A 20,829-nucleotide genomic window follows, 5' to 3' on the forward strand; every position below is an offset into this window, starting at 1 on the left:
CTGAGATCAATTTTGAGTTTCATGGCAAAGGCTGTGAATATCTATGTACATGTGATTATTTATTTTTATTAAATAAGAAAAGTCTCCCCAAAAACGTTTTCTACATGGTTATATGTGGTGTTGTGTGCAGAATTTTGAGTGAAAAATTTATTTTTTCCATTTTAGAATAAGGCTGTAACATAAAAAAATGTGGAAAAAGTGAAGCACTGTGAATACTTCCTGGATGCACTGTACACACTACATATTAATTTATACACACACACACAGTCAGTAAAGACACACATTATTGTGACACAATATTGTTAGGAGTGCTGCATGTATGCTCAATTTATATAAGATATTTCTATATATATCTAGATCTATCTATCTATACCTATATCTAAGCCAGGCATTCCCAACCACAGTTCTCAAGGCACACCAACAGTGCAGGTTTTTGTGATATCCAGGCTTCAGCAGAGATGGTTTAATCAGAATCACTAAGGTACTAATTAAGTCACCTGTGCTCAAGGCTGGATATCACTAAAACCTGCACTTTTAGTGTGCCTTGAGGACCGTGGTTGGGAATGCCTGATCTAAGCAGTAGAAAGTCCGGCACTCCAAATAAAGCAATTTTTAATTATTTTGATAACTGCTGTGGTGCAACCCTAGTCCTCGAGAGCTACCAACAGTGCCTGTTTTGCAGCTCTCCTCACAGAATCACAATTGAGCTAATTAGCTCCATCTGTGGAGCTTTTAAAATGTGTTAGTGATTAATGAGTGCAGCTGTGCAGCAGCTAGGTTGTCTGGAAAATGTGAACTGTTGGTAGCTCTCGAGGGCTAGGGTTGGCTACCCCTGATCTAGAGTATATTCCATATACACACACACTTTTCAATAAATATTTTCAATGTTTGAAACCCTATTTATCTATATTCATAACTAAGATCTCAAATGAATAACCAAAACAATTTGTAGCCTAAGATCAGCAATATTTTTGCATTTGGAGACTTGCCTGTTTACATTTTAGTAGACTGAATTTCTGCTCCAGTCTTTTACAGTATGTCTTACCTTGATTCGGTTTTGATGGTACTGAGAATATATTTTTGCGATGAAGGACACACTTGTTCAGTGTCTGAAGAGCCACTAAACTCATTTCCATTGGTTGTGTCTTCATTTTCAATCATGCCACCTGTTGAAAAATCAAATCAAGAGTGAGTAATGGCTACAGTATTTGATGTAAAGATAATTATGGTGTATTAGAATCATGGCTATTTCTTTTTGAAAGAACTGAATATATAAAACTACATTTAAAGGCGTTGAAATCATCACATGTTTTACAGTCCTGTTACACAGCTATCTGTCTCCTGTTGTGTACACATGGTTAGATAGAACATTCAATTTCGACTATATAATCAAAATCAAATGGAAATCGAATAAAAATCGAATGCACATTCGATGCAGATTCGATCTTGCGTTCGAATTTAGTGGAATTTGAAAAGAAAAATAGTCTTGCCAGACAAGATGATATACTAGAAATCGAATGGAAATGAATTGAATGCCACATTGAATTGAATGGCATATCGACTCGAAAATCACATCTAACAGTGTGTAACCATGGGATGAATCGGGAATCTTACTCCTTGACGGATAATAGGATTCTTATCCAAGTAACTGAATGTTCCATTGAACACTAACACTGTGAGGGCATCAGTTGGTCAGCAGTCTAATAATAGTCTTGATTTCTGATCGTTATTGAAGTCACATCATGCTGTGTAATTGAAAGCTTTGACACTGTCCAATATTGGTATAATGCATACCTCGCTTTTTAACCACAAGTGTGTATTACATTTGATCCTTGGTTACCCCTGAAGAAGTCCCTAAGGGCCGAAACGTGTAGGGTCATTTCAGGCAAGCGTTAGCCAAAAGTTGGATCAAATTTTTAAACTGTACCTGAAACCACTTATGTGAAGAAATCTTTTATACTGCTGTTCAAAATAAGTACATTTTGTTTTTACCATTGTGTATTTTCACTGGAGTCATCTTACATTTACTATATGCTTTATTCATTATTTCTGATTGGCGATATATATGATATGTAAAAAAACGTCCTGTTTCTTGATAAAAACTTTTCGTATGCTTTTCCCTAGTTTAAAGGTTAGAGCATTGTCAGCACATTGTTTTGAATTCTCTGTTGTTTCCTCCAGTTGTCTTGGTGACGGGTGCACGCTAGGACGCCAAGTGCCACGGATGTCATAGGTAAACGCCGTACGGATGGTCTCTGCCTTCCCGGCGGCAGATATTCACTTTGGGTGCTCATTTAAGGTATGTGTACATCTTATTCTTGTTATTCTAAGCCTGACAATGCCTAAGTGTTCACATAAATATAATATAATAGGGAAGGAACATTGGAGTAGTCTATAAACCCCCTAGGTAATTTCTGCTAATTAATATTAATATACTATTCATTTGGATCAGTCCCCGTGAAGACACAGGGAGCTAGGAGGTTCTCCTTGCACGTCTAAAGAAACAAGGATACACTGTTAATAAATCCACCTTAAAGATATATTGCACCTTCCAGAAATTGAGGATTTCTTCCTCCAATATTTGGAGATATTAGTCTTTAAAGTTTGTGAGATTGTTCCCCATATGAAGTAATTGTAGAGGAAATGCGTTGGGCATCATTATCGTTTCGGTTTCATCTGTGATAACACGGTGAAGATATTAATAAACGAATATTGGATGAACTTCTCTGGTCTGTTTCACTAGTACTGGATCAACTGAATTATGGACATTTCGCTTATGTTTTAGGTGCCATATCACAATTGGGTATCATTTATTGTTTGTGTTGCTCCCTGCACGCAGCGAGCCCGCAAGGGGGGGCGATCCACGTCCCACCCTTGTCGGCATTTCGGCTGTCGGGATTCCGGTGTCGGGATTCTGAACGCCGGGATCCCGACCGCCGGGATTCAATACTGAATCCCTCTGGAAAACCAATATGTATTACATATCTCCCCACAGAGTCAATATAATGTACTCATATGCGAATCTATAGGAAATCATTCCATGTTTACTGGATTTTATATTGTCACTCTACTATGTTCCAGAAGAGAGCACTCAAATGTTTTTTATGTTTTTATCTTATGTGTGCACAAGGCAATAAAATCCATAAAATGGTTGTAAACCAGATTAGAATAACAGCGCACATCTCATGCAGTGGAATTACAAAAGAGGGTGTGTGTGTGTGTGTGTGTGTGTGTGTGTGTGTGTGTGTGTGTGTGTGTGAGGGGGTTAGTTTTCTACTGATGATCTACCATAACTGCTAGCTTTCTCCAGGCAGCAGAGTATAAAGTAAGTGAATATGATTCAACAACTAAGTTATATTTCAATCTCATTATACAATCCATTTTACATGTATGTGCCGGTTGTCTCTTTTTGTAATCGCAAACTTGTGTCAAACAAACTAGTTTTCTAAGAACTTTGATTGAACTTGGTTGTACTGTAAATCTATTTTTGGATCAGTCGCAGTAAGTGAAGACTTTCTAAAGCTGGGTAAACACACAAAGATGGGACAATTGGGAGTTAACGGGCTACGAAAATTCCTGTACACATCAGAGTGATTTCCTGTGTCTGCAGCCTGCTAGTTGTAAGTGCAGGCTAGTATATTGTACCAGGCACCTATGGCAGCACTAAGGGCCTAATTCAGACCTGTTTGCAGCCTAGCGAACAGGTAAACACTGTACGGCCGAACATCTTCCCCCCCCCCCCCACCCCGAATCCCGTCTATAGCATGCAAAGGGATGTGTTTCCTAATACATCCCCTCGCATGTGGCTGAATGGGAGAGAAATCATTCAATGGTGGCCGACCATTGAATGATTTCTCCCCCCATTGGTAATGAGTCAGTCTAAACTGAAGTTTATTCCATCCACAGATCACCGAAAAGGGGGCGGGCACTGACATCATGTGACTTCAGCCGCCTACCTCGAGGATGCATCGCCACACCTGCGTGTGCAGGGGAACGCCCAGCATTTTTAGGGGGGATGCCCATAACGCTGGGCGTTCCCTTGCTAATGCCTCCTGCCAGCCCCCATTCTGCCCCTCCTGGAGCCAGTGTGAAACTCACCGAAGCTGCTCTCCTTCACTCAAGAAAATGGTGTTTACATTATATACATTAACTGCAATACAAGAACATATGAGGAGTCAAATGGTATGATCTCCATGCTTGGTAGAGATGCCTAAAAACTAAGAGGAAACTAATATAGTAATATAAGGGTGAGGGGTACTTAAAGTACTGAGGGGTAAATGTATGAAGCTTGGAGAAATGGTATCTATCCCCCTAAAGAACGTTATGTGCAAGGTGATAATGCACCAGCCAATCAGCTTCTTATGGCCAATTTACATATTGGAGCTGATTGGCTGATCACCTTGCACATATCATTCTTTATAGGGATAGAGATCAATTTTCCAAGCTTCGTACATTTACCCCTGAGTTTTGTTTGCAGCCCCATAGGGCTCTGAGCACAAACGTAAGAGTCCGAGCTGTGAGGGCAGGGAGTTATAATGCTGTACAAACTCAAGTGCAAGGATGAGCTAATTGAATTCCCCTCAAAAGTCCAAAGTACAAGTGTACACGAATATAGTTCCATGCATAAACAAGTAATCAACTTTGCAAATGCTCAGGAACGGTCATAGCATTCCCCATGTAACTGACAGATCACTGAGCATGGCAATAAGATGCTTTAGTGTGAACATGTCACTAAAGGTTCAACAGCAAATGAATAGGATAGAAATATGTTATGTACAAAGTATTTCAAATGGGCAGTAATGTAATTGCTGTTAAATATTGAATAGACCATTAATCTATGTAAGCACATCAGAATGAAGCTGAGCATTTCAGAATAAATGTGCACCACTAGAACAAAATTGGACTTGCAAATTAGTAATGAGGGAGGCGCGATCCTCAGTGTATCTGAAGGCTCAATTTAGGACATCTATGAGAACGCAAGGAGAGTTTAGGCGGACACAGCTTTTTTTGGGAGCTTCTAAGGTGTGACCCATCGGTTTTCAACTGAATGCTAGAAAGCCAGGTGATGTGTCCTAATGGTGGGATTAATTGTCACAGCACAGAAACCTTGCAGCCCGAGTTTCCGACCCTTTCAACTGCAAGCATAATATAATGAGACTCATGATTATCAGGACCAGTATAATTGTATTTTTCAACGAGCCATACACATACGTTTTTTCTTATGGCTTGAGGCTGCATGGATTTACAAGAGAAATAAATTCTTTTAAGAATGAAAGTTAATTTAGGACCTTTTTCGAGGGGGCTTTATATCAGTATTACAGTGCCTCCGCTCAATATATTGATTGGGAATACAAAAGAGCTTATTATATGGAAGCAACATTTTTCAAAAAGCTAGACTGATTTACGCCTGCACATGCCTTTAGGTGTAACACACTAATAACCAGGAAGGCCTCTGTGGCACATTTCAACAGTAATACATCTACTAAGTTGTTGGTTTATTTTCTGGAGTGCTGTGGCTGGGGCATAAATTCAGCAGAAATGCAAAAGTCATTGCACTGCATTTACATACTAACTAGATTCAGCAAAGGCAAGACCGATTATTATGTGCATACATATGGATAGCATCACTAGAGAAATCGCGTTATAAGAGCACAAAATAGAAGAAAATAATGTAGGTTAGAAAAATTATTTTCTATGCAACTTTAACAAACATCGCTTCTCTCTGTGTAATGGACATAAATAGACAAGACAGCAGAGATGGCCAGATTATCTACTTTGGTCATTCAGACAGATTTTACCAAAGAAATGTGCAGAATGAATAAAATAATTATAAAAAAAAAAAAGGTTGTAAATGGGAAAAAAAGGAAGCAATTGACCAGTGTCCAGTAATTCAAAGCTTTAAGTCAAATGGGCAGATTCTATAAATCGTACAAGAAGCAATTTCTCATGCATTTGTACATTTTACTGTTGACTGGGAATATTTACCGTAATCTAAAAGTTTTTAATGTTTTGCTAAATCATTCTCAAAGATTTATCACAGTTCCTTTACATATCACTTTTCTTATTTTACTATAAATAATCTGATGAATTTGATCTATAAATCATGTACTGTAATACAATTTGGCAGACAATTCTATTTTATAAGATCCTTAAAGACAATTTTATATTTACTTATAAAGAAACATCAAAGGGATTAAAACGAGGGCCTCTGAAAATCTATAAAGAAATTATCTCTGCTTAAAGCCCATAACTGAGGAATGCTATAAAGATTGTGATAATATATATATATATATATATATATATATATATATATATATATATTATTTGCCATCCTGATAAAAGGAAGAACCAGCACTGGACCACCAAATGAAATAATTCATTCTGTGGTCCAGTGCTGGTTCTTCCTTTTATCAGGATGGCAATCATATATTCTACATGACCGGGCACGGACGTTTATTTATTCTGGAAGTGTTGTGCGAGCTATCATTCTTGATATATATATATATATATATATATATATATATATATATATATATATATATATATATATATATATATATATATATATATATATATATATATATATATATGGAGAAAAAATATATAGATATATATATAGAAATTATCTCTGCTTGAAGCCCATAACTGAGGAATGCTATAAAGATTGTGATTATATATATATATATATATATATATATATATATATATATTATCAACACACATCCTGATGAAAAATGTTGTAATAACATTTGAAACGTTGGATCACCTGACCGTTTGATTATTGTCATTTTTTCTGGAGTGCCACCCGTTTGTGTGTTGTTATATATTGGAGTGGGTCTCATCCCCCTCTCCTGGGAGGGCACCCGACCCGTTTGTCTGCTGCTGCATGGAGTGCCGGCCACCCTCTGGACCCACTATATATATATATATATATATATATATGTAGCAAGAATCCGGCACTCAATGGTAAAACAACAAGTAGTGATACAGCTTACTGTTAGCTGGAATAGGGCTGCGGTGCCCTCCAATTGAAGTCCCGAGGGGCAGCAAATGTAGAGGCAAGGAGGAGGCGGCACTCGTCAGGCTTGAAGAAAAAGGGTCCTTTAATTACCGACCGTTTCGGGGTTACCCCCCGTCGTCAGGGCAGGACAGCAGATACAATACAAGTACAACAAACACTGACATATATACCCAGTGCACAGAACACACCCCCCAATGCCCAATTAGCAAACCGATCAGACTCACCTGTCGGACAGCTGGACATGCTGCATTGCCAGACAGGAACAGGAAATGTCCTGTCAGCTGCACACAGTCCCCGTGTCCGGCAGTCAGAGAAATCCCCAGCAACGTATGTAGCACTAATTCGGTCCATGTCTGCCAGGCCGGAAGCACCGCCGGGAGCTTCAGCCCACATTACTGTGTAGCTTCCGCCCTCCGGCACATCACTCACCTGACCGCGCCAACCACGAACGGAAGTGCGTCACACTTGCCCGGGCTCTGATTGGAACCCGATCAGTCACCTAGCAACCCATGTAAATACATAACACTGCTCGGCTAACACTATCACCGGGCAGTTGCAGTAAGTATCTACACGTAAATAACAACAGTTGTATGAATCACCATAAGTATGGCTGTTGTACATAACCAGGTCCAGCACCATAAAAAATCAGGAGACATAAAAACATGGAAACATACAGCAAAAAGCAACAAACAGATGGCTTATATAATGAAGCCTAATAACAACAGTGTCCCAAATGGGGAGGCGTCACTCACATTAAAAATCAAAATTGAAACAGTACAAGGGGGCACATACGAACACAAGGCAGAGCAGATGAGCACGGAGAAAACGATGCAAAATGTATGTCAAAAATTTTTTTGCAAGATGTATGCAAAAAACACACTAGGTCCCTGAAATATATATAAACAGGGATGCAACCTATAAAAAACATTGGAGTCCAAGTGACTCATTCAATCCATTGGGAGCCATGGTCCCCAATATAAAAATCCACTTGCTCTCGCGTTGTAGCAATGCCTTGTTTCTGTTGCCCCCCCGTAAAGTAGCGGGTATGTGATCAATAATAATGGATCTAATGTCGCCAACCGAGTGCTTGAATTTCAAACAGTGGCGAGCAATTGGCTGGTCACTGTGGCCAGATTGAATGGCCTGATTGATGGCTGTCCTATGTAGGGCCATGCGTTCCTTGAATTGACGCTGGGTCTTCCCCACATAGGACAGCCCACAAGGACACGTTAAAAGGTAGACAACATAGGTCGAACTACAAGTTAAAGGAAACTTGATAGAAAAACTCTTCTTGGATGAAGGATGGAAAAACACATTACTGACAGTCATGGTTTTACAGGTGACACAACCCAAACATCTGAAGCACCCATTTTTCCTGGTAAGGAAATGTGTGGGTGCAATTTTATCCCAACCTGATATATCCAGTTTGACCAAATGGTCCTTCAGGTTGGATTGTCTGGAGTAACTGGGCATAAGTTGTGTGTTATGTAGAAGGGGCAAGTCCTTATCTGTGGACACAATGGGCCACCACCTCTTTGCCAGAGCGGTGGTGCGGCCACTGTCCACTGAAAATTTATTAACCCAAGGAAATTTACCAGTGGGACTCTCATCAGTTTTATCAGATTTCTCACGTAAAGTACTATCCCTGGACATTTTGAGGACTTTGTCTCTGATAGGCATCAGAGTGGAATGTGGGTAACCCCTCTGTACAAACTTATTGACCATGGTATTAAGGGCCCCAGGTACTGCTTTCTCATCAGAAGTAATCCTCCGTACCCTCAATAGTTGTGAGTACGGAAGGCCACTCCGCAGAGGAATGGGATGTGAGCTATTATAGCGCAACAGGGTATTTCTATCCGTTGGCTTAGAATATAAAGCTGTAATCACCTGACCATTATCTATGGTGATGTCCACATCCAAAAACTGAACATTACCCAAATCAATATGAGAAGTAAGCTGAATGACACTGCCACTGTTGTTATGTGCAATTAATAAAGCTTCAAGTTGTTTAGGGTTATCTGACCAAAAAATGAGTAAATCATCGATATATCGATAATACAGCACAACACCAGGAATGAGACTATCATCTTGAAAAAACAGTTGTTTCTCTATACTGTACATAAATGTATTGGCGTAGGCAGGGGCCACAGCGGACCCCATAGCTACGCCAGACCGTTGTAGGAAGAACCTCCCATTATATAGGAAGTAGTTCCTGGTCAGTACAAGTAATAACAGGTCCAAAAACAATTCAATGGGAGGACCAGTGTATAAAGGATTGTTGGTCAATAATTGTCTCACCGCCTCCACACCTGCATCATGGGGGATGCAAGTGTAGAGGCTAGACACATCGGCAGTACACAGACATGTAATGGTGGACAAATCCTTGGTAAGATGTAGGTCCCTCAAAATCCTGAGCAAAGAGGTAGTGTCCTTTAGGTAAGAGGGCAATGCTTGAACACAAGGATTCAGTAACCCATCCAAGAATACTGAAATCGGATGGTACAAGGACCCCCTGGCAGAAATGATCGGCCGGCCAGGAGGGTCCTTGAGTGCCTTGTGAATCTTTGGGATACAGTAAAATAATGGCACCACAGGGTAATCCACTGATAGTGCCGATTTTAATTCAGGGGAGATCATACCACCACGAACAGCCCCATTAAGGAGTTTATCCAGTTCGGCTTTGTAACCCCAAGTGGGGTCTTTGTCCAACACACCATAGGTGGACACATCACTGAGTAAGCGATCGCATTCTAGGCGGTAATCCTCAGTGTTTAAAACCACCACAGCTCCGCCTTTATCCGCCCCACGGATGATAATGTCCCTGCGTTTGGAAAGGGACTTAAGGGCCTCATTCTCCGCTTTCGTGAGATTATGCTGTAGTGGCAAAGACGTTGGACACTGAAACACTTCAGCTTGTTGTTCCATAAGCCTGGTAAACGTTTTAATGGCTGGATTTGACGTGATGGGATCGAACTTGGATCTTGGTGCAATTTGTCGAAGCTTCGGAGGAATAGGTGAAACCGATGTAATCGATGGTGTAGGCGATGGTTGTCGGCCAAAATGGTCTTTTAGACGTAGAGATCTATTCAGTCTATAAGTATCAACCTTCCACTGGAAGGGATCAGTGTGTCTTGATGGTATAAACGACAAACCTTTCGCCAAAACCTGCATTTCAATCTCCGATAGCGATGCTGAAGATAAATTGAACACTAGTTCTTTTTGTACTTCGACACTTTTTTGTTTGATTTGCCGGATGTTTTGGCCTGCACGCCTTGTTCTCCTCCTGCCTCTGGGTTTGGATTTTTTAATAGCATAGCCCGAGTCTTGGTCCCTAAAGGGAGTCTACCTCTGCCAGAGCCAGAGGGACCTGAATCGGTCTCACTTTGTGAGGTATTAGAACTATCTGGGTTGGCTCCGCCCCTTTGATTGGGGCGTTTTCTGAATGGCCTTGCTCGACCTTGGGTACGGGTCGGGTTGAGCCATTCATAGACTCTTTTTTGTTCATAGTCCATCTGGACTTTATGTAATTTGTCCCTTTTAAAAGCCAATAGGTTGCTTTTGTAGGTGTCCATTTGTTCCTGTAGCTTCTGAACCCAGTTGTTGTTAGGGTCTGACACAAGAGAAGGCATGTGAATTTTCTCAAATTCATTAATTTGTTGTAGGAGGAGAGTTTGCTCACGAGTGGCCTCCTCTACTACTAACAGTATAAGGTCCATAGAGCATTTGTTAAGAACCCCCAACCATCGGCGACAAAAGGCGGCATTGTGCCGACCGATGGTTGGGGTATTCTTCACCCGGAATCCCCGGGGAATCAATTTGCTCCTATAGTAATCGGACAAACTAATACTGTGATACTTGAAATCACATTCTCTCTGTTTAAGACGTAACAGGTGTTTAAAGAGAGCCTCTGGCACTTGAGGAATTTTATCATCATCCATACTGAGTTTTGACAAAATACTTTCTGCATCTGAATCAGGGAACCTGTTTTCCTGATATTAGCATACTTTTCTGACACAGTGATTGTTAAAGAGACAGTCCATCATTATGCAAGCAGCAAGTCAGGAAATGGACATGGCCCTTGAGTTCATCCAGATGGATGTGTGCAACTTGCTTAGCCTCTCTGATTCAGATGCAGAAAGTATTTTGTCAAAACTCAGTATGGATGATGATAAAATTCCTCAAGTGCCAGAGGCTCTCTTTAAACACCTGTTACGTCTTAAACAGAGAGAATGTGATTTCAAGTATCACAGTATTAGTTTGTCCGATTACTATAGGAGCAAATTGATTCCCCGGGGATTCCGGGTGAAGAATACCCCAACCATCGGTCGGCACAATGCCGCCTTTTGTCGCCGATGGTTGGGGGTTCTTAACAAATGCTCTATGGACCTTATACTGTTAGTAGTAGAGGAGGCCACTCGTGAGCAAACTCTCCTCCTACAACAAATTAATGAATTTGAGAAAATTCACATGCCTTCTCTTGTGTCAGACCCTAACAACAACTGGGTTCAGAAGCTACAGGAACAAATGGACACCTACAAAAGCAACCTATTGGCTTTTAAAAGGGACAAATTACATAAAGTCCAGATGGACTATGAACAAAAAAGAGTCTATGAATGGCTCAACCCGACCCGTACCCAAGGTCGAGCAAGGCCATTCAGAAAACGCCCCAATCAAAGGGGCGGAGCCAACCCAGATAGTTCTAATACCTCACAAAGTGAGACCGATTCAGGTCCCTCTGGCTCTGGCAGAGGTAGACTCCCTTTAGGGACCAAGACTCGGGCTATGCTATTAAAAAATCCAAACCCAGAGGCAGGAGGAGAACAAGGCGTGCAGGCCAAAACATCCGGCAAATCAAACAAAAAAGTGTCGAAGTACAAAAAGAACTAGTGTTCAATTTATCTTCAGCATCGCTATCGGAGATTGAAATGCAGGTTTTGGCGAAAGGTTTGTCGTTTATACCATCAAGACACACTGATCCCTTCCAGTGGAAGGTTGATACTTATAGACTGAATAGATCTCTACGTCTAAAAGACCATTTTGGCCGACAACCATCGCCTACACCATCGATTACATCGGTTTCACCTATTCCTCCGAAGCTTCGACAAATTGCACCAAGATCCAAGTTCGATCCCATCACGTCAAATCCAGCCATTAAAACGTTTACCAGGCTTATGGAACAACAAGCTGAAGTGTTTCAGTGTCCAACGTCTTTGCCACTACAGCATAATCTCACGAAAGCGGAGAATGAGGCCCTTAAGTCCCTTTCCAAACGCAGGGACATTATCATCCGTGGGGCGGATAAAGGCGGAGCTGTGGTGGTTTTAAACACTGAGGATTACCGCCTAGAATGCGATCGCTTACTCAGTGATGTGTCCACCTATGGTGTGTTGGACAAAGACCCCACTTGGGGTTACAAAGCCGAACTGGATAAACTCCTTAATGGGGCTGTTCGTGGTGGTATGATCTCCCCTGAATTAAAATCGGCACTATCAGTGGATTACCCTGTGGTGCCATTATTTTACTGTATCCCAAAGATTCACAAGGCACTCAAGGACCCTCCTGGCCGGCCGATCATTTCTGCCAGGGGGTCCTTGTACCATCCGATTTCAGTATTCTTGGATGGGTTACTGAATCCTTGTGTTCAAGCATTGCCCTCTTACCTAAAGGACACTACCTCTTTGCTCAGGATTTTGAGGGACCTACATCTTACCAAGGATTTGTCCACCATTACATGTCTGTGTACTGCCGATGTGTCTAGCCTCTACACTTGCATCCCCCATGATGCAGGTGTGGAGGCGGTGAGACAATTATTGACCAACAATCCTTTATACACTGGTCCTCCCATTGAATTGTTTTTGGACCTGTTATTACTTGTACTGACCAGGAACTACTTCCTATATAATGGGAGGTTCTTCCTACAACGGTCTGGCGTAGCTATGGGGTCCGCTGTGGCCCCTGCCTACGCCAATACATTTATGTACAGTATAGAGAAACAACTGTTTTTTCAAGATGATAGTCTCATTCCTGGTGTTGTGCTGTATTATCGATATATCGATGATTTACTCATTTTTTGGTCAGATAACCCTAAACAACTTGAAGCTTTATTAATTGCACATAACAACAGTGGCAGTGTCATTCAGCTTACTTCTCATATTGATTTGGGTAATGTTCAGTTTTTGGATGTGGACATCACCATAGATAATGGTCAGGTGATTACAGCTTTATATTCTAAGCCAACGGATAGAAATACCCTGTTGCGCTATAATAGCTCACATCCCATTCCTCTGCGGAGTGGCCTTCCGTACTCACAACTATTGAGGGTACGGAGGATTACTTCTGATGAGAAAGCAGTACCTGGGGCCCTTAATACCATGGTCAATAAGTTTGTACAGAGGGGTTACCCACATTCCACTCTGATGCCTATCAGAGACAAAGTCCTCAAAATGTCCAGGGATAGTACTTTACGTGAGAAATCTGATAAAACTGATGAGAGTCCCACTGGTAAATTTCCTTGGGTTAATAAATTTTCAGTGGACAGTGGCCGCACCACCGCTCTGGCAAAGAGGTGGTGGCCCATTGTGTCCACAGATAAGGACTTGCCCCTTCTACATAACACACAACTTATGCCCAGTTACTCCAGACAATCCAACCTGAAGGACCATTTGGTCAAACTGGATATATCAGGTTGGGATAAAATTGCACCCACACATTTCCTTACCAGGAAAAATGGGTGCTTCAGATGTTTGGGTTGTGTCACCTGTAAAACCATGACTGTCAGTAATGTGTTTTTCCATCCTTCATCCAAGAAGAGTTTTTCTATCAAGTTTCCTTTAACTTGTAGTTCGACCTATGTTGTCTACCTTTTAACGTGTCCTTGTGGGCTGTCCTATGTGGGGAAGACCCAGCGTCAATTCAAGGAACGCATGGCCCTACATAGGACAGCCATCAATCAGGCCATTCAATCTGGCCACAGTGACCAGCCAATTGCTCGCCACTGTTTGAAATTCAAGCACTCGGTTGGCGACATTAGATCCATTATTATTGATCACATACCCGCTACTTTACGGGGGGGCAACAGAAACAAGGCATTGCTACAACGCGAGAGCAAGTGGATTTTTATATTGGGGACCATGGCTCCCAATGGATTGAATGAGTCACTTGGACTCCAATGTTTTTTATAGGTTGCATCCCTGTTTATATATATTTCAGGGACCTAGTGTGTTTTTTGCATACATCTTGCAAAAAAAATTTTGACATACATTTTGCATCGTTTTCTCCGTGCTCATCTGCTCTGCCTTGTGTTCGTATGTGCCCCCTTGTACTGTTTCAATTTTGATTTTTAATGTGAGTGACGCCTCCCCATTTGGGACACTGTTGTTATTAGGCTTCATTATATAAGCCATCTGTTTGTTGCTTTTTGCTGTATGTTTCCATGTTTTTATGTCTCCTGATTTTTTATGGTGCTGGACCTGGTTATGTACAACAGCCATACTTATGGTGATTCATACAACTGTTGTTATTTACGTGTAGATACTTACTGCAACTGCCCGGTGATAGTGTTAGCCGAGCAGTGTTATGTATTTACATGGGTTGCTAGGTGACTGATCGGGTTCCAATCAGAGCCCGGGCAAGTGTGACGCACTTCCGTTCGTGGTTGGCGCGGTCAGGTGAGTGATGTGCCGGAGGGCGGAAGCTACACAGTAATGTGGGCTGAAGCTCCCGGCGGTGCTTCCGGCCTGGCAGACATGGACCGAATTAGTGCTACATACGTTGCTGGGGATTTCTCTGACTGCCGGACACGGGGACTGTGTGCAGCTGACAGGACATTTCCTGTTCCTGTCTGGCAATGCAGCATGTCCAGCTGTCCGACAGGTGAGTCTGATCGGTTTGCTAATTGGGCATTGGGGGGTGTGTTCTGTGCACTGGGTATATATGTCAGTGTTTGTTGTACTTGTATTGTATCTGCTGTCCTGCCCTGACGACGGGGGGTAACCCCGAAACGGTCGGTAATTAAAGGACCCTTTTTCTTCAAGCCTGACGAGTGCCGCCTCCTCCTTGCCTCTATATATATATATATATATTATACTCCAAAGCAATAAGCGTCACCACGAGATTCCGCTATGGTGCAAAAACAGCTATTTAATGGTGTCTATGGTGTTTCGGGCACAATGTCAGAAACGCTGTAGACACTATTAAATGTACATTTTTGCACCATAGTGTAGTTCCGGAGTGACGCTCATTGCTAATTATTGATGTTGGGTTACCCGTCGGAGCTGGTAAGTACTCATTTGGATGGCACAGTGAGTGCTGAACTTTTGCATATTCACCCGGAGAGGGTAAAAAGAGGTATGAACCGACCAATGTTGTCAGGTCTGATAAAATCATTACCTATACATAGTAAAATTATAAATAATAAAAAAAGTCTAGTAAACGGTAATCTTCCTTTTCTTTACTCAAGGGAAAAGGGAGAAGGAAAAATCTGCACAGGCTGATGCTAGAGCATCCGATCTGGCCCCAAATGAGACAATCTGGTGTATAAATCTCGGAGGGGGTGCAGCCAAAGACACTGTATATGATACAAAAAATGGGGGGACAGAAAAGAGTGTCTTCTTTGTTGGCGCACAGAGGTAATTTGAAAAGAAGTTTATATTAAAATACAATTCTTTATTAATAATTATTAAAAAAACTGTCATATTTGTGAAATATGAGAAAAATATGTACCAATAAAAATAATGATTGGTCAGAAAACAACTGTGTCCTTTTTGTCTTTTCTTATCATGGTTTCTGTGGAGTTATTTTTATTATTATATCTTGGATTTAGATTTATATCTTTTTTTTAGGAAATTTTTATATGAAGTAATTGTTGTGCACAGGTTTAAGAATATGTCTTGATACGTGCAATATCCCTACAGATTGGTGCAATTTATACAATCTGTTACTTGATTTGTATGTGGTTTTAAATATTTATCCACTAGGGAGCACAGTATCAGCTAGTCTTTACAAATGAGTACAATGTTTTTAATTATGATGCTTCAGGATTGCAAGTGGATGGCCCAGACAGTATTCTTCTGAGCTTATAGGGTTTATATCCTTCCAAGTGCTGGCTTATTACTCAGTGTATAGTATTCTTGTAGGCTCTCAGCCAAGAATATATTCTCTGAGTTTGCCGATTTATGATCCCTACAAATAACGGCTTATTGCTCAGTGTTGTATTTTTTAAAACATATGCACGTGGTATTCCTCACTAGGATGATACCTAAAAACAGATTTATACTCCACTTGATGTATTGATTGATGGTATCAAATGTGGTGGCACTATTCCTTGCTTTCAGCTGATCTTTAGTATAGGCAGTGATGGAGCGCTTTTATTGTTATGCGTCGGTCACTATTGTGTCATGTATTCCCACAAACGGGTTCATTATACGTTCAGACACATCTATATATTATGCTTTATTATAAGGGTAATTCTCTTTCCTCTGGATATTGTTAACCCTATAGCATATGGGTGACCAATTGATTGCACAGTGTGTGGGTTCAGATTTTATATATAGCATATGAGTGACCAATTGATTGCACAGTATGTAGGTTCAGAACTTGTAGATTGCAAAGTGTGTAGGGTCAGACCTTATGTATGTGCAATTTAGTTGAACTTAGGACATAAGTAGCATAGTTACAAAGTATAACCGGTGGATGTTTGGATTGTAGGTTACTGTGTGTAGCAAATAGAGACCTGTTAATACCAGTCCTTTCTTATGCTGGGTATGCGTCCGTTTTTTCCGTTTATAAACGGCGCATCACAGTGATTGTTTTATCAGATATCAATTATACAGATAGACTGCTCTTGTTCCAGTATATTAGCTGTATGCGTGTTTGTCTATTTAAATCATAGATCGTGCATTACAGCAAATGCCGGGCAGGTACCTATTTTGAATGCCGGGATTGTAAATCTCTGATACTAGCGGTCCTAAATGCGGCCGCATTTACTCTATTGCTGAGCATGTATCCATCTGTTTGAATACTAGACGGTGTTATTACAACACGTGCTGGGCAGATTATACGTCAGGTGCCAGGTCTGTATGCTGTGATATTCGCGGTCCTAACCGCAGAAGCAATAGTGCTCCTATCTATTTTAAGTGCAACACATTTCACATACACATTCAATACATTTAAATTATTGTTACAGAGACAAAGGACACTGTGACGCTGACGCGCGTCACGGGTAACAGTTTTGTCAAGGCGACTTGATTGACCCTGATTGGCTGAGCTATGCGTCTCCATGGAGACGCATAAGCCAAAGACGCTCTTAGCCTCTGTTGCGCTGGGACAACGCGACAGAAGCTGTTAGCTGCATCGGAGAAAGCCGGTTGTCCCCGCTGCCAGTGCGGGGGTAGCCGGCTCTGCAGAAGGGAGACCAGCGCTGGATCCTGGATCGGTAAGTATGTGGGTGTAAAAGTGAGGTGTGTGTGTATGTGTATATGTATGTAATAAAGTTATACTTCTCTGTGTGTGTGTTTTCTTTTAACATTCTTTTTACAGGTGGACTACAAGTCCCAGCGGGCCCATTAATGCCCCGCATGCTGGGACTTGTGGTTCTCCAAGTCCCAGCCTGCAGGGGAGGTCTGCTGGTACTTGTAGTCCTCCTGTATAAAGCAATGTTAGGATTGAAAGATTTAACCCCATCAGGCCGGCGTCCACTGGCCAGGGACGCCGGTGACAGCCCGGGCTTCAGCCCTGGACGGGTGAAGCCTTGGGGGGAACCCCTTTATTGGGGGGGGGGGTCCCCACTCCTCCAGGTACCCCGTCCAAGGCTGACCAGCCACGGTGCTCATGGTACAGCCGGGGGACCTTATGTAAAAAGTGTCCCCTGGCTGTGGCATGACACTGCGGGCTGTTGGAGCCCGGTGCTGGTTTCAAAATACGGGGGGCCCCTACGCTTTTTGTCCCCCATATTTTTGGAACCAGGTCCGGCTCAATGAGCCCGGGGCTGGTTATGCTCAGGAGGGGGGACCCCACGCAATTTTTATTTTTTTTATACAAACCCAAAATCGCACATAAGCTCAAAATCGCACATTTTCATGCCGAAAATTTGCCCATTATCGCACTTTTCTTGCCGGAACACGCACCTCATTAAATATGCGAATCCAAGGCAAAAATGCGATTTTAAAAAAGTGCGATAATGGGCGAAAAACTGACGTGCGAAAAACTCTCATCCCATAGAATGTCACCCAAAGACTCAATTTAAAAAAAAAAGTGTTGCTCATTAGAGATATATGAATGCTGACCCTTGCTCTGAGATATACCAGCAGTTAAAGGATCAAAGAAACCCTTACGGTATTCGAGACAGAACCGTAAAGTAAGTTTCTGTTATTTAAATACTACAAAGAAGATCCTTTAAGAGCTTATACCTGTCAGATGTACAAAGAAGCAGTTATGTGCACTCAAGAACACAATTTTAAGTAAATGTGGAACTATAAGGAGAAAAGGTTGATTACTGTATATCACCTGGGGTCTCCCATTCACACAAGACTGCACATAAGCAAGGTGTCTTACAGCCCTGGCTCCTTCCCATCCCTTTGTTATATGCCTTGACGCCCTTAACCCGTCCATGTATAATCAGCATGAACATTTACTGTAATAATCCTTGAATCACTGTGTTTTGGTCATACATTGAGGCACTTCTACCAACAAAGGTCTAAGTACTTTGTGATCTGCCTAGGCGTTAATGTTCATATAAAAATATTTGTGTCGCAAAATGGAGATTTAAAGCGCTCCCCAGCCATGCCTGCGGCGATGCCCTAAGCGCGGTCTGTCATCCACTGTCGCAGCTGGTGCTCCCGCTGTTGCCATTGCGGCATACTGCTTCAGCGACCAGGTCGCACCTCGCCACCATTCCCGGCCATGGATGGCACCATGACACTTCCTGGTTCTGCTCCAGTGCAAGAACCACTCGGGAGACAGATTTCAGTCTTGGTTCCACTCCAGCCAATCATCACTGAGCAGGAGGTATAAAGCCCAGGTCAGGGAACAGAACCCTGTAAGTGTTTTGTTGTCTTTCAGCCTATAGAGAGCTCCTGCTTTACTCTGCTTCTAAGAACAAGGTGCAGTTACCAACTTCAGCACTTCCTGACCTGCAGGTGATCATTAAGGATAGCTCCTGCTTCTAAAAGGCACAGTGCAGTTTCCATCTTTAGCACTACCTGAGTTAAAGCTCTGCTGGCATCCCCAGTTTCCAGCCATCTGGCTAACTGTACTGCTGGCATCCCCAGCTTCCAGCCATCCAGCTACCTGCACTTCTGGCATCCCCAGCTTCCAGCCATCTGGCTACCTGCACTTCTGGCATCCCCAGCTTCCAGCCATCTGGCTACCTGCACTGCTGGCATTCCCAACTTCCAGTTATTTAGCTAACTTGCACTGCTGGAATACCGGCTTCAAGCTACCTAGCTATCCTGACCTGGATATCCCCAGCTCAAGTTATCCGACTTTTCTGTCCTGCTGGTGTCCCCAGCCTGAAGCCACTCAGCTTTTCTGCCATGCTGGGGTCCCCAGCCTGAAGCCATTCAGCTATCCTGACCCGCTGGTGTTCCCAACCTCAAACTATCCAACTATCCTGTCCTGCTGGTGCTTACAGTCTCAATTCATTCGAAGCCACTCCTCTTAGCTTCACTGTGAGTGCTTCTAGCGAGGATACGCAACCTGCTGATCAGACACAGCTAAATCCAAACCTCCTTGCAGGGGTCCCTAGTCAATTCTGCTGACAAGTTAGACTCCGCTTGCTCGCTAAGGAATCTAGTCAAAACTCACGTTCTGCTGTCTATGAACATCTTCCAGCATTCCTGCAGTGCTATCATTCCCAGCTTTAGTAATCTGGAAATCCTGCTCTGCGGATATCCAGCTTCATGTCTTCCAGTATTCCTGCAGTACTGGTGTCCCCAGCTTCAATTATCTGGAATCTTGCTCTGTGGATATCCAGCTTTGCGTCTTCCAGTATTTCTGTGGTGCTGGTGTCCCCAGCATCCCGTCATAAAGGCTATCCTGCATTGCTAGTACTCTCAGCTTCCAAGCCATGGACTTCTTCAACCGTCACGTCTTACGAGCAAGTCTTAAATTAAACCTGTCAACTTCTGTCCTCACTACTCCAGCCCACTGGCAGCTTTTCTTACTCCGGGTGCACAATTGACCTCACAAGCACCAGCTGCCGAATTACAACATTTTACTATCATCCAAGCGAGTGCCATATTTCATCTGGGTGCATTCCGTTCCAGTACAGCCATTACTTCCACAGCTTCAGCCAAAGAGTCATCTGTGAGTCATCCTCCGCAAACCTACTGACTGGTGAACGCCTACCAACACAGAACTCTCCGCCGTGGGTGCTGTGACCCGATACCGCTGCGAGTTGAGCAGCTCAGCTATTCCATCCACAGATACAAATACTGATTCCCACTATATAAAATGAAGTACTTGGACAATACATTTCAGCTGGAGCACGGACTATACATTCCACATATAGTAAGAAAACTACATGTGTATATAGTAAGTGACCAACTCTCAGACTTAATCAAAGTTCTATATGTATTTTATATATATATATATATATATATATATATATATATATATCTATATTCATTCTAGAATATGTTTTATGAATTACTATCGAAATTATTTTATATACTTTAGGTGGCCACCTAATTAATTTGTAATTTTATAATATTTATTACATTAATAAAATCATGTGTCTGTATGTGTAGATACATCCATGGTGCTATAATATTATTCATTAGCGCAGTATCTCCATTTTTTGTTAATATGTA

At 42.1% G+C, this 20,829-nt stretch overlaps 1 protein-coding gene across 1 annotated transcript in view; it reads right to left on the bottom strand.

Annotated features, from left to right (window-relative positions):
- The window catches only part of LOC146073033 (protein unc-13 homolog B-like), an 80,114-nt gene that overhangs the window by 13,262 nt on the left and 46,023 nt on the right, over positions 1–20,829 (bottom strand). The window contains exon 6 of the mRNA XM_083180209.1: positions 1,046–1,166. Coding sequence (XP_083036335.1) covers positions 1,046–1,166 — 121 coding nt within the window. The remainder of the gene's footprint in view (positions 1–1,045; positions 1,167–20,829) is intronic.

Source organism: Crinia signifera, chromosome 4, assembly GCF_055691185.1.
Source record: "Crinia signifera chromosome 4, ASM5569118v1, whole genome shotgun sequence".
Classification (NCBI taxonomy): Eukaryota; Metazoa; Chordata; class Amphibia; order Anura; family Myobatrachidae; genus Crinia; species Crinia signifera.